The sequence below is a fragment of the Hemibagrus wyckioides genome, linkage group LG29 (genome assembly GCF_019097595.1).
Source record: "Hemibagrus wyckioides isolate EC202008001 linkage group LG29, SWU_Hwy_1.0, whole genome shotgun sequence".
Taxonomy (NCBI): domain Eukaryota; kingdom Metazoa; phylum Chordata; class Actinopteri; order Siluriformes; family Bagridae; genus Hemibagrus; species Hemibagrus wyckioides.
The window spans coordinates 12538596-12554155 of NC_080738.1; the positions used below are offsets into that span (position 1 = coordinate 12538596).

At 40.4% G+C, this 15560-nt stretch overlaps 1 protein-coding gene across 5 annotated transcripts in view; it reads right to left on the reverse strand.

The window, feature by feature from the left end:
* LOC131349275 (phospholipid-transporting ATPase ABCA1) overlaps positions 1–15560 on the reverse strand; it is a 160837-nt gene that overhangs the window by 75512 nt on the left and 69765 nt on the right. For 3 of the 5 annotated variants that reach the window (XR_009204058.1, XM_058384830.1, XM_058384828.1), the window contains exons 15-20: positions 9822–10044; positions 8726–8947; positions 2789–2993; positions 2577–2693; positions 2245–2416; positions 801–932 (exon numbers count right to left, since the gene is read on the reverse strand). Coding sequence is in view for 4 of the 5 variants with exons in the window: in XM_058384830.1 (XP_058240813.1) it covers positions 801–932; positions 2245–2416; positions 2577–2693; positions 2789–2993; positions 8726–8947; positions 9822–10044 (1071 nt within the window). In the remaining variant the exon portion in view is untranslated. Of the gene's footprint in view, positions 1–800; positions 933–2244; positions 2417–2576; positions 2694–2788; positions 2994–8725; positions 8948–9821; positions 10045–12787; positions 13011–15560 lie in introns of all 5 variants that reach the window. The other 2 variants (XM_058384831.1, XM_058384827.1) reach the window with 1 other exon arrangement.

Below are 15560 nucleotides of genomic sequence, written 5' to 3' on the forward strand. Positions count from 1 at the left end.
CCCTGCCAACTGAATATTGGCAAATTTGGCACCCACTTTTAGAGAAAATAATTTACCAACTGAGTCTAATCTCACAAAGTGGTTCTAGTTGGCGGGTTGAGGAATTGGCTCCAGGGTCCAGCAGTGGTTCTGTGGCAGGATTAAGAACCTACAGATCTAGCACCTAGCAGATCACCTTAGCCTCTAAGCTGCTGACCTTCTTACAATAAAATATTTGCATACGTGCTTACACTATTACTAATAATCGACATATTTCCAGGATTTATTTTTCTTCTGCTTGGAGATTCTGCACTTCATGCTCTGCTACTGTTTATGGTCCCACATGGATACTCTAAAGACTTCCCAAAAACAGTTAATGTCCAAGGTGAATCACTGCATTAGTGGATAATCTAATCTGAACTAATCTTTTGTACTGCAGCTGTAATCATAAAGATCTGTCCTGTGCTCATCTCAGGACTGCTATTCACAGTCTTCTCATAATAACCATCCTTTCAACATGCTGTACTGCTTGATTTTACTTTTACTGGGAGAAATTGCCCTTTTTGAGTCATTTTCCACTTCCTTGTGTCGTTTCAGGGAGATTTTCCTCACCCCTATCGCCTCTGGCTTGATCATTAAGGTTCTAAACAGTCCTACATTTTTTTCCACAGCTGCTTTATATTGATGTTTATTTGATAGCCATCGTCAGTCCAACAGACTCCACAAAAAAGTGAATGGCATCTGTTGATGTGCAAATAAACCTGCGTGACCTTCATCTTCATCCGTGTGATGAAGTCATCAGACGGACATCTGGTACTTACTCGTTAAATAAGACGTTGTGTTGTGGGCACATGCCAAGCGTCTTGCGTATACTGTCCATGTCCTTGCGAATGTCGAAGCCATTTATGTAAGCCGTGCCGGACGTCGGGGCAAACAGGCCGGTCAGAATGGACCTAAGGAGAAAAAAGCAAACACACTAAATCAAAAGCTACACTGAATGATCATATAGTAATGACACACATCTTTTATTTCATTACATACACATTTTATTTGTATGTTAGTCAGTGAACCAAAACTAAACCAGTCCTTTAATCCTACAATAATCAACATAAATTGTGATGAATGTTGTTATAGATAAAGGACTAGCAGTGGCCAACCAGTAATGTATAACTAACTGCCAGTGTTGGAACAGTAAACATATAATGGCAGGGGATTAGACCTTCTGAAGTAAATAATTAAATATATTTCAGACAAGATGAAGCATCTTCTCATATTGAAGAATGAAGTGCACAAGACTGCTTTTAAAATCCCACTTTCTGGCCTGCTCCTGAAAGAATTCTGACAGAGCTATTCAAGCTTTTTTTTTTTGTCCACACCTTTACACTTTTTTTCCCTCAATATTTATTCATTCACTCTCAGGAAGCATTTATCCAGAGCTTTATCCAAGTTCTAAGCAAATTCACATAAACGTCATTCAAACCACAGCAGCAGCCTTGACCGAGATAAGGCAGTTATTACAGATGAATAAATGAGTAAACTCCAAACGACACTAGCCACAGTAAACGTCCAGTCACTTCATCCGTCTAATACGCTCCTGTGTTAATCAGCATTCCTGTTCAGCTTCATATCTGTCCCCCAAACCCCTCCTCCAAGAATATCAACAGCCTTATTGTCTTTTGTTTTGTCTCCAGGCTATGTTAGACATAAATACTGTGATAGCTGCGCACACACCACTGCACTCAAGCTATACAAAACCGCTCCTCACCCCTTTAAACAAGTGGTGCTGAAGTGACAGAGGCATTTCAGCACCACGGCCAGCTCCGCTGAGTGTGTCTGCAAATCGGTGCACTAAAATCCAGCCTCTTGAAAGAAGCCAGGCTCAGCAGTAGGGGGAGGTAGGAGACGAGTCTGGGGTGATGCCTAAAGGAACCCTATCTGTGTGGATTTCAGAAACTATGTTGTGATGAGGAAGGCGCTCCCCAACCTGCTGAGCCTACACCACACTCCTGGGGTCTGCCTTACTGCCTCTCTGCCCAGCCGCTTCACCCACGCTTCACTGAAGACCCATCACCACCGCAGCTGCACCTTCCACAGAGTGACGGCTTTCTTTTTCAGATGTTGCACCTTTTTTTAAAAAAATAAACGAGCACTAATTTTCCCTGGATCCATGACGCCGTGCTTCTCTCCATGTTCCCCTTGCTGAGCGAGTGTCACAATGCACACTTTGGTATAAAGGTAAGACTGTGTTTATGTTTAATGACTTACATAGTTGTGGTTTTTCCCGCGCCATTGTGTCCTAAGAATGATGTGATCTGGTCCTTGTAGAAATCCAAAGTGAGTTTGTCCACAGCTAGTTTCTTTCCAGTCTTATACACCTTCACCAGGTTCCTTATAGACACACCTGCTTTCATGTTAGCGGGAGGCTTTTCCAGGTAAGCTGTAACACACACACACACACAGATCCTAGTCAGGAGAATCTGGAGTCTATCCTTGGAACCTTGGGTAGGAATCCACTAACCAGCTCATCCTTAACACAACAATTAAATGATGCATATAATAGCATAAAACCCTGTGTATGTACTGTATGTGTGTATTACCATTCTGCTCCTCCAGTGCATCAAACGGATCCTGCTCTATGTCTGCCCCAGCCGGAGTTCCACACCAGTACGAGGAGGTGAATGGGAAATACCAAGGCTTGGGAACTCCATACTGTCCTGGGATTTAGGAAAAAGAGTGCATTACACTCCTGTCTGGTGGCCTCAAATTGTATGGAATGATGTCATCAGTCTCTAATTAAGCAAATGTTCACCTGGGAAGACGTTCTCAATGTACCAGGTGAGTATCCAGTAGAACAGTGTGTCAATCAGCATCATGATGATAGAGACCATGAAGGTGTAAGGGTCATCATCCTGAGAGCTGATCATGATGTTCTTCCACTGAATGCCAATGCCCTGCTCCTCATATCGAGCAAAATTCTCACAACCATAACCAAATGCCACACATGACAGCAGGCTCTGCACACACACACACACACACATATGAATATTGTATATATACACATATAGCTGAATGCTTGTGGTCACCTGAAAATCACATTCAAATGTGGTTCTTCCCTATAAGTTGGAAGCACACAATTGTCTAGGTTTTCTTTGCATGCTGGAGCATTCCAACTTCCCTTCACTTGATCTAAGAAGCCCAAACCTGTTCCTGTATGGCAATGCCCCTGTGCACAAAGTGAGCTCCATGAAGACAAGCTTGGAGTAAAAGTATTCTGCACAGAGTGACCTGCACAGAGCCCTGACCTCAACCCCACTGAACACCACTGGAATGAACTAGAACGCTGACTGCACCCCAGACCTCCTCACCTAACATCACTTCACTAATGCTCTTGTAGCTATAACTATAAGGCATACTGTATATTGACACACATAATGTCAGCCTTTAATAAAAAACAGATATACACTGACCAGGCACTTGCTGCCTAATATATCCCACCCACTAACAGATGTGATGGTGAGGAGATAATCAGTGTTGTTTACTTCACCTGTCATAATGTTATGCCTGACTGGTTTATATATATATATATATGTATATATATTTATGGGTATGCAAACCTTTGCCTTTACCTTGTTTTTCTGTCTACAATATCAAAAATGTACAGGATTTTACAACTTATTGTACTATCCAAAGGCATTAAAATACACAATAAATACTCAAATACATTAATAAAAGTTACAAAAATAGATTGCATTTATATATATTTCATGTTATTATTATTATTATACACATATAATAACATGAAAAACTGTGGTAACTGTGAATAACCATAGAATTTCACATTCACAGTCGATGCCTGTCACACACACACACACACACACACACACACACACACCATCATCGAGAGATCCAGTGTACATAAACTGCAGATTTTATTTCTGGACATTTCTATGGGCCAGATTATACATGTTTATTGATCTTCACCCAAAAACAACATACGGATGCGAACGGTCATCTGCTGCTTTTCCAATCATCAAACATCCAGTTTTGGTGGGTCTGTGTCCCTTGTAGCCTCAGATTCCTGTTCAAGGCTGACAGGAGTGCAACTCAAACACGGTATTCTGCTGTGGTCGAAGCAATGGTTGCAGTGGTGTGGATTCTGAGATGATTTTCTGCTCACCACGGTTGTAAAGAGTGATTACTTGGATCAGTGTAGACTTCCTCTGTGTGTGTGTGTGTGTGTACACGTCTATGTGTACATACTACGGTCCCTCACAGCTAAACAACATCCTTCAAAAAAATCATCACTAAGAAGACAGTTATAATTCTGACCTCTTCCCAATTTAAAAATCACCTAACAGAGGTGTCTACTGTGCCTGCTGCTGACAAAATATGTGTGTTATCTGCGTCTGCATGGCTCTACAAGGACGTAGACGTGTACAGTACACACATGATGTTCAAGCAGATATGGAAACATAAATTAAATCTTTCATCTTCCACATCACATCGTTCTGAGAGAAAGATCCTTACAGCAAACCTAGCACTTGCTAATTCTCAAACACACACAGTGGGCAGGTGTGTAATTGTGTTTGGCATGCCAGCGGTGTACTGAGCCCTCTCTGACTCTCCCCAAGGAGACGTAGTCCCTTGACTGTCATTAATATAAATGTAAATTATTCTCCTCATCCAAATGCAGTTTTGTGAATACGTTATCAAAACAATGGCTCTGCTATGCCTCACCCTTAACAGAAGTGCATTCTTTTTCCAGATATAAAGCACTCTCCTCTCAGGTACAAAGAAGAAAGCATTTGAGCGTAAGAGTGTAAGAAGTAAGATGATTGCATGTCACTAATGATTCTTTTTAGAAGGAGGACTTGAGATTTTGTATAAAATGTGGAGGTCGTTTGTACTTCGCCTTTCGGAACTTTCTTAGACATGTTTGTACAAAGTGTAATCCTTTTTTTTTCCCTCACAAAATATTAGCAAACTAGTAAGTAAGCCTAACTGGAAGCTCTGTGATCCTGACCAGGCTTATAGTAACTTTTAAGGATGATAGAATCACTGTAAATGAATCACTGTATGTTCATATCTATGTGTAGGTCAGTTGGACTTCACCTTTATGAACCTGGTCAATCTGTGTAGCCGTGATGGACCGTGAGTTTTGATGCCTTCAGCTAAGCTCAACCTCAGCTACATTTCATAATTGGTAAACATAACTTGGGACTGTTTGTATTATCATGCTCACACACAAAATTGTTTGCACAATTTTCAAATGTAACTGATTCTATTTCCTAAAATTTGAGCAAACTAGTAGACTAAGTGATCCTGACCAGGCAGTTACTCAGGATGAAAGAATCAAATCAATGAATCATGAATAGCTGCATATTTATAAATGTTGCATCCCGAAGAATTGCTAATCACAATCACATCATAGCTTGCGGTTCACCTGTATATATATATATATATATATATATATATATATCACATATTTTCAACACAAACAACTGAGGCCATAACAACTGAGAAACAATGATTACTGTAGGTGAATCAAATTTGTGCTTCATAATCGGCGTAAATACTGTACGAGGTGCCCATTAAAAAGTCGTAATTCCGACTGGAAAACTGCAACCAACTTTCAACATGGTAGATGAGAGTGCAGTTTCTATACTAAATGACAAATTTTCAAAAATGGAGCTAATTATCCGTGTTTGGTTCATAGTCATTTCTGGTTATCAGCAAATCTATCCATTCTATAAATGTTGTATATTTTTTGTGTGAAACTAGTTTTGTAGTTGACAAAAATACATTAGCATTTAGCAAGCTAACTGACTGAGTCATGTGTTATGGTGTCAGAATAAAAGTATGAATAAACCTAGCATCGCACATGTTTCCTGCCTTTCTGACAACAAAGCTTGTGAACATGACATACTTGTAACTGGGAAGATGGATCATTCCGGAAGCTCACGAATGCAGTGTTAATCTGTATTCTATCTTTATTTGCACCCCGAAGGACTTGTGGTCACAGCGCACATGTCTGGTCTCAACTGTGAACCTTTATGTCAAGTTTTTTATTCATATCTGTTCATAGTATCTGTTTAAACATATTATTCAAATAATGTATTCCTAGCTGAGGTCATCCCTGCCCTCAGCAGGTTCATGAAAAGCCATGGGGCATTACCCCCCCCCCACAAACACACACACAAAAATGAAAAATTTCCCCTCATGCTTAGTGCTTCCTTTTCTTTTCCAAGAACTGTCTCCACTGAGGATATCTCAATGTTAAAAACAACAACCACTCATTTTGTGTTATTTTTAACACAATCAGTGTGTTACGAAGTTTACCAGGCAGTGTTATTTCCTTTTTGCTTTTCTTTCCTTTTTTTGTGTTAAAACTATGTGTTAAATATGTGTTAAAATCTACCCATTAGTCTGGTATTAAATGTTGTTTAAATTTAGTTACACAATTTGAACTGAGATTTGTAAAAAAAAAAGGGTAGATTTGATAGAAGGTGAACCGCAGGCTACAATTTGATTGAGACTATTTATTTATTTATTTATTTAATTTATTTATTTTAAAAAAAAAGATGAGTTGCCAATTAGGAAGTTGAAATTCCAATTGGGAAACTCTATTATTTTGATACCTATGTTAAATAGATGGGAGGAGGCCTAAACATTCACATCAGATTTGGTTGTTTTTCAAAATGTAGCTAATTATTAGTGCTTCGTCATTTGGTTCATATTCATTTCTGTATAGCAACAGACATCCTGTGAATTTCTACACTGTGAAAAAAATCTTCACAAAAAAAATACAAAAATACATTATCAAATCAGCAAGCTAACTGACTGTGTCATATGTATTACGGTGTCAAAATAAAAGTATGATTAAACCTGCCGTCGTACATGTTTCCTGTTGGTTCTGACAACCAAGCATGTGAACACGACATACTTGTAACTGGGAAGATGGATCATTCCGGAAGCTTGTGAATGTAGTGTTAAACCTGAGAGTGTAATCTGTATATAAAACACATTTCTTCTCTGTCTCAAGCTTGATAAATGAGGCTGAATGTTTAATAAGAGTATCTCCTGGCACTTATTGTAATTCTTTAAGTATCTTGTACCCTCTCTCTCTCTCTCTCTCTCTCTCTCTCTTTGTCATACACACACACACACTTGTGACACATGCCTAGACTGATGTGGACAGTATATCTTTCTCTTAGTCAGAGGTGCAGTGACTCACTCACTGACGCTTCTTGTCAAAAGAAAGGTGTTGTCATTAACACAGAGGGTTGGAGGCGGAGTCACATAACTGTCCTTCCAAATCACACACAAACACACACACACACACACACACACAGGCACATACACATAGAAACAGAGTGAAGGGGATGTGCCGTTTCTGACCAATGAAAACAAAGGCATATACCATACAATTAACACACAAACACACACACACACACACACACACACAGACACCCTGCAGCAATGGACTGACACACAAAGCATCATTAGACAACACAGCTATAAATCTGTGCAGCCATAACGAGGGTGATGTGTCAGTCTTAATCCGACACAATGAGAATCTTCAGACTGCACCGAGCCCACACAGTCTCACACACACACACACACACACACACACACACACACACACGCCGTGTTTTCTCTGACTGCAGGCATGCGGTGATGAAGATTAAAACGCTCTCTCCTTCGTTTCCTCCTCCCTCTATCTAAAGGACACTCCACAGGATGAATAAGCAGGACGTGAGCTAAAGGTCACTTGGATGAGGCGAATCGAGAGTGAAGCCACTACACACCATTTATTACTGCTCTCCACCTCAAAGGCCAAAGCACCCGCCTATTACTCTTGATTTGGCGCAATAGATGCTAGGTTGACCGTGCGTGGAAAACACACTGCGTCTCACACCCTGATGTGTTTGTGTCACGTGAGACAAAGGGTCTGCCTTTTCATTATCATTCTGAATGAGCGGATGAGAGTGTGTAAGAAAAGAAAATCATTTTGAGCATTTGTTTGTATTCGACGTATGTATCACATCGTCATTAATTTATGTCTCTTCCAAATGTCACATCTTTCAAGTTTCAAGCCATTTAGTGGGAAATGTTCCAGCTAACCTGGACTGTGACTCCCAGAGAAACAGACACAAATAGTTTCAATCTATTATTATATTATTTTTTGCATTCGTATAAAGTTTTATCACTTTATTTAGGGAATGGTGTCCCATTCAGGGTGTATTTCTGCCTCATGACTGATGTTCCAGGAACCATAAATACCCAGGATGCTTTAGTGAAGATGAATGAATGAAAAATTTTTGCAGAGGTTTATTAATGATGAAATCCATCCATTTATTTTTTTGTACTGTTTATCCTACACAGTGTCATGGGGAGTCTGGAATCTATTCCAGAGGGAATCAAGGGTACAAGCTGGGGGACATACTGGACGGTGTGCCAGGGCACACTCACTCACTCACTACGAGCAATTTAGAGATGCTAATAAGCCTACACTGAATGTTTTTGTACTGGGGAGGAAACCAGAGTACCAGGAGGAAACCTTTGGATACTAATTAGCTTATCTTCTATGTAGGTTAACTCTTGAACTATTAGCTAGCTTTTATATGTAAATAACAGAAATAAAGAAAAGTAGAATACACTATGATGACCTTTTCCATTACCATGTGAGTTATTACCATAGCAACAACAGTGATATAGGTAAGGTTAACAAAGAACATAGACTCACCGTGGCGAGCTTGGCTCGGAAGGTCATGACGTCTCTCCAGGCATAACAGAGCACATGGGGAAGGTAGAGGAGGAAGTAGATGAGTCCACCGCAGGCGGCAGCCAGATTTGCTCGTGAGAAAAAGACACTGATGAAGAAGCACTGCATGACTGTGGCTAGGCAGAACACCAACAGGAACACGAAGATCACCGACGGGTCGCTGTATCTCAGAACCTTCCCGTACTACGGATAAAGAGACAGATACAGAAACGTATGCCGCCTTTATAGAGGAGTCGGGAAGGCCAGATTCGAGGCCTCCGCATCTCTCAAGGCGAGCTCGATTAGAATAATTCATGCTCTAGAGCTAATGAAAGTGTGTGCTTGTTGAGCCCGCATCAGCTGACACGCAGATGATAAGGCTTTCTCAGCATGTCACAATTAGAAAAGGAGACGCAACAACATGCCACCAGGGACTCGCAAGCGTGACGTACAAAAGCAACTGATTGCTAATGCGTGGGGTGCTGAAAAATGACACGGCGATGAGAACAGAAAAAAAGTGTAGAGGGAGGGAGGAGGTTAGAGTAAGGGGGTTTTGATTAAAAAGACTCATTTGAGATGATTAGACAAGACCTTGGCATTGTGGCTGTGGAAGGGAGGGTGCGAACAGCTTGCGAGAGCGCTTCTGAAGCTGAGAATTATCAGCGGGTCATAGAGCCACGGCTCTCGTATGCTCTCGCCTGCTGCTTTAGATGATTAACCTCCACGTTACAGAGCCACACGGCCACCTTCCAACACTGGCGTTGTGCTGCTGCGGGGCCTTCCGGCAAACTGACCCCGGAACACCTGGCCCCTCCGAAGGTCAGCGTGCTTCAAAAGAGCTGCAGCTGAACCACCTGACCCTGGAACAGGTGTTTAGATTTAGCCTGTTGGGAAAGCTTAACCCTCGGCATATTGTTTGCAATGCTAATAAGCTCCATTGTTATGGCTAACTCAGGCCTTACTTTCCAATTGAACTGTTCATGTTAGATTTTTCTTTCAGTGAGTTGCTTTCGCATCACATATCTCCAGTGTTGTCAAAATGGCTGCCTTTAAATCACATTGAATTAGCGCTAATCACCTTGAGGATGACTGTGAGAAGGAATGCGCTGATGCAAAGAGGGATGAAGCTGCTGATGCTCCAGCTCAGCCAGTAAGTGCTGCTCTTCAGGCCCATCATTCGAACTGTCTCCTTTAGACGCAGCTCCTTTTCCTGCACCACCCCCTTCACTATGAGTGCTACCGAGTAGATCCATGCTAATGTCATGTACATGGGCAGTGAGCGTGATAATGAGCGCAGGAACCTATAAATACACACAGAAATTCATACACATACATACCTTGTTACACAAATGACTTTTTATGAATATTATCGGAGTATGTCTATGCTAATAATAGATCCATGCTAGCCCTTGGTACAACATGTAAACATACACTGATACACACATGCAAACACACAAGTATAAACCAGCTCGACTCTTTTCTCCATGGTGTGAGTCAGGTTTTTCCAACAAAGAGGCATTGTGCATACACATATGCACAAAGTAATAAAGCACGCAGTTACATAGAAGCACAGTAGCATCAGATTATTTGCTATTAGCAAATGTCTTACAGCTGATTATGTTGTATATATAAACAACAGCACCACCAACATCCATCCATCCACACATCCATACATTTTTGTACCACTTATCCTAAACTTGTCAGTGGGAACCTGGTGCCTATCCCAGAGGATTTAGGGTACAAGGCAGGGTACAGTACAGCCCACATGCCCCATTTTTTTGATCAAGTCCATTCACTTTCTATACTGCTTGGTTTCAAGGAATCTGGAGTCTATCCTATGGAACTTGGGCACAACAAGGGGGACACCCTGGATCCATTCCAGGACACATTTGCACAGAAACTATACCCTCCCTTTTTTAATGATCAAGTCCATTCATTTTCTCTACTTCTAATCTTATGCAGGGTTGCAGGGAACCTGGAGTCTGTCTCATGGAACTTGGGCACAACCAGGGGGACACCCTCAACCCATCCCAGGACACAAACTCCGGACAATTTTAGAGAAGCCAATCAGGCTACAGTGCATGCTGTTGGACTAGGAGAGGAAACCAGAGTAGCCAGAGAAGACCTTGAAGGTACATGGAGAACATGCAAACTCTACATACACAGGGTGGAGGTGGGATTCAATCTCTTAACCCTGGAAGTGCGAGGCAAATGTGTTGACCACTAAGCCAACAAGCAGCACCATCAGCTGAAAGACAAATCCACAGAATGGTATGAAGAAGTCTGAACCTGATTTCTTTTTAGCCCAACTGTACTGGTTATTCAATGAAAGTAAAAATAAAAAAAACAGATGACAAAACTATCAGTATGTTTTTTAAAGAAAGGATAATGATTTTTCAGCCATGTTTGGTATTCAGAGGAAACACAGCATGAGCATTATGAAAGAGATGAGACCTCGTAAGGAAATGCACTGCTCAGCCCTAACACTTTCATTGTCAACCTTTTTTTTTCCATTTAATATGAACAGAACCAGAACCTCTGCTCACTGGAGGCTTACTGCTCGTCACGTAAACTCTTGTTAAAAATCTCTGAAGAACCAGCATCAGGGTTTTCTACACCCCAAATCACTAACATCAAACAGACATTATTCCCCCATGTGTAATGTAAATATCAACTCTTTCCCTGTACCTGCATGACGTTATGCATCGCTCTGGTGCCACATAATTAGATGACTGGATAATTGCATGCATGTGCAGGTTTTTCTAAAGAAGAATCGCATGAATATAAAGTCAAAGTGCAGAGACAATGTTAAGAAAAACATGTGTGGAGTAAATGCACTGCAGTATAACACCATCACTGCCACCCAGACAACATTAACACACTTCAGATCAGCATGAAATTCTCATTTAGAGCTAGTTATAATACCCATACACACACACACCACTTAAGAAGCAGCACACTAACTCAATTTAGTTTGATTAACGTTAATAAACGGCTGATTGGCTGGCTAGGCCATCATACTGATGGGAGCATTATCATTCCTCCCACTGCTGCGATATGAATTATATTTACTACAGCTTTCTCCAATTAAACTGCGCAGAATTGATTTAGCCGTCTAAACGGGGCGAACCGTCTCTTTATTCTATTCCGCCGGCATTACAGAGGCCTTCAATTTGGCTCCTAATAATTCATTAAACCGTTCTTTTAATGAAAGAGAAGAATGAGGATGCCCTCTGCGGAGGAGAATGAAATAGTGGAGCTGTGTCAGACCGTAAAGAGATCTGTTCTCATATACATATACGGTCTGAATGACTCGAGGCAGTTTGGGAAACAACAGAATAATGCGACTCTGTCTGTTAGAGAGCAGGATGCAAATATGCAGCTCAGAGCACCAAACTCTATCTCCTGTAGCACTAAATGAGACTCGTATTCCTAAAAATGAAAGCGACTTTTTTTATGGCAGATGATGTATTGCTGAAAAAAAAGAGGAGGCAAATGGGTTGTCGGGGAAGGCGGAGCTTAACACAAATCATTCTTATTAATACCGTGCACCATTAATTAACATAATTACACAATTCAGGAATCAAAGATCAGGGACTGATTTTTTTTTTTTTTTGCAATTCCACATTAATGTTTCTGTAATTATTTCCTCCAAGAGCAAAAGCGACAAACCCACAATGCACAGCCACTTCATGAATGAAGGACCACTCAACCTGAACACTTAATACTTTCCTCAGTGAAATTAAAAAGCTTTTTTTTTCCCTTCAGCACTCTCAAACAATGCAGATGTGCTGAATTTCATTTAGCCATCACTGAGCAAGGAATTGATTTGATTTTTTTTATTGTTATTCAACAATGCATGAGCTATCGAGCTAGAGTACTAAAGCAAAGCTTAATTTTTATAACTATCCTCCATGCTTTGTGGGCAATGCTGATTTATTCTACTGCAGCTATTTTTACTGATTAACTGATTCCTTTGATTGATAAATGATTCGGGTTGATTCTGATTCGGTTTTGATTGCCTCGTTGACGCCCCACACTGACCTTCAGCATTATGCTAATCAGCGCGCACGGCACTGTTAGCAGAACTATGTTCTCTGTGAACCAGGAGAACCAGAGCGCTCCATTTCTCACACCCACCACCCGGAGAACCTCCTTCAGCCTCAGCTCCTTTTCCAGGACCAGACCTTTGATGATCTCGCAAACTGTGTACATGTAGGCCAACACCAGGAACATTGGCAGGATGGTGGCGATGGATGACACGAAGCTGTGAGAGGCATCAGACCAGTCAGAGGTCAGAGGTTAATGAAAATGAGCACTATTGAGGAATAGGTACAGAACAAAGCCACTGCACATCTTCCTGTATATAGTAATGGTTGAAGATACTTGTAGAGCATCTTGGAAACTACATGCAGAGATTTGCATATTAAAGGACCATCACTTAATTTCAGCCCATATTATTAAAAGCAGAGACTGACAGATGTGTATTTTTTCTTCAGGTAGATGGAACATTAAACATTGGAGCAAACTGGACACCTGTCAAGTGTTCATCAGTTCATTCTTTATAAATACTTTATCCTGGTTAGCAGTAGTCTGACTTAAATGACTAGTTAAGAAAACTAGAAAATATCATAAGTAAAATAACCACAACAGGAATAGTCCAATTAGCTTGAGTAGTAAGGGAACTGGGATTAAAATACAGTCATGTACATATTTGTATTTTGCGTTATAATTTTCTACATTGTAGCTAGCAAGTTTCACAATAACTCCTGGCCCACCAGTCAAAAAACCTTTTGCTAGATGTTCTTTAACTCTTTTTATCAGTATTCCATAGTGTTCCATTCTGCCGACGGAATCGAGATCGAGTTATCGGACATTTTGAATGTTTAGAAACTGTTAAAGTATTTTATTGATGGACCTCTGATATAAAATTATTCAGGACACTGTCGGCTTTCAGTGTAAGATGTTTTTTTTTACCTCTGTTGAGATCATTTTACACAGACTTTTAGCGGCTGAAGTTAACTCTTCCAATTTTAGATGCTAATGAACAAGCAATTAGTGCATCTCATTTCGTATTGGTTTGATATCAGCATTTACTTTATTTTTTTCTATGAAAATCCTGCTTCTAGTAGGCTTGTTAAAAACAGAAAAAGTTATAAAACTCATTTAGTGTCTACTTTCATATGTGCCATTAACCACTACTCTGACATAATAAAGCCATTCTGTGCTGAACATAAGCTCAGGTGCAAATTATATTTCTTTGACTTGTGGTAGAAAGAACCATATTTCCAGTGATGCTGCATTTCATGGGTTGCTCTCAAGAAGATCATATTTTTTTTGCTACTGACAGCTTGGTTTTGTGGAAGTTTGGCTGTCAGTTTTGAAATCTGACAACAAGAAGTAACACAGTTTTAAGACCCTTGGAATATTCTTTGCTTTCACCATGAATCCTTGCAAAAATGTGAAAATTTCTAGACTAGATTCTATTCTTTTTTTATTGTGTTAATGGTATTTTTGCACAAAATTACCTTACTTGAGCAAGTCTTCTGTCTCTTAATGTTAAAAGCTATTTAGTTTGGAAGGACTTTCACGAGAATGAGATGCTTTTCTGCTCAGCACTGTTTTAAAGAGTGATTATTTAACTTACTCTACACTTCTTGTCGCCATTATTCTCCGAACTCCATCAGCAAGGCCTTTCCGCCCACAGAACTGACAAGTCCTGGATGTTTTTTGTTTTTCGAACCATTCTAATTAAACTCTAGAGACTGCTGAGGGTGAAAATCCCTCAGTCTCTGGAGATCAGCAGTTTCTGAAATTCTTAAACCAGCCCATCTAGCGCCAACATTCATGCCATGGTTAAAATCACAGAGATTCCATTCCTTCCTCATTCGGATGTATGATGTGAATATTACCTGAAGCTCTTGACCTGTATCTGCATGATTTTATGCACTGCACTGCTGTGACATGATTGGCAGGTTAGATAATTGCATGAATGAGCAGGTCCTCCTATAATGTAAGGGAGCCTCAAATCTTGTCAAATACAGTATGGACTTCTGTTATGTGCAAAGTTTAGTCTAAAAAATGACTTTTTTATAGTCTTGAAGTCTGGATACCTTTTTTTGTTTTGTTTGTAATGTACTTTTACTGAGTCCTGAATGTGTTACTGCAATTATGAGACTTGGTATTGTGTTGCTTTGAACAAAACTGAAGCGTTTGTGGAAAAAGCTGATAACAGAGCATGACTATAGATAAAGTACAATCTGTGGTATTGATTTTGACAGCATGACTTACTGCTAAAATCTCTTGCTCTCCCTCACACATACACACATAGATGATTGTGTAGAGAGTCTGAAATGATCTCTCCTATGTTTTTAATTAGAGCTGGAGTTTCTTTATGGATCAGAAGACAGCAGTCCTTTCATATAGTCTTCATTCCCTGTCCATCTCTCTCTCTCTCTCTCTCTCTCTCTCTCTTACAAACACACACACACACACATTCAGCCCGTATCTCCAGCAGCCCATATTTCTCTGTCAGTGTGATGTATGGTTTGATGCTGTTAGGATACAATAACAGTAGATTAAACAACCTTCATAAGGCCACTGAAATGTCAGGTTGAAATCTGCACCATATCCTGTGTAACAAAGTGCTGTCTCGGCACAATTAGCCGTCTGTGTGGATATATAACACACTCACCGTTTGACAGTCGATACTCTTCGTAAATAAAGTCGAATGAAACCCCAGAACCAATCCCCCTCCTCTTCAGCACACACACACACATACACACACACTTTTACATTTTCATCTCTTTCTTTGTCC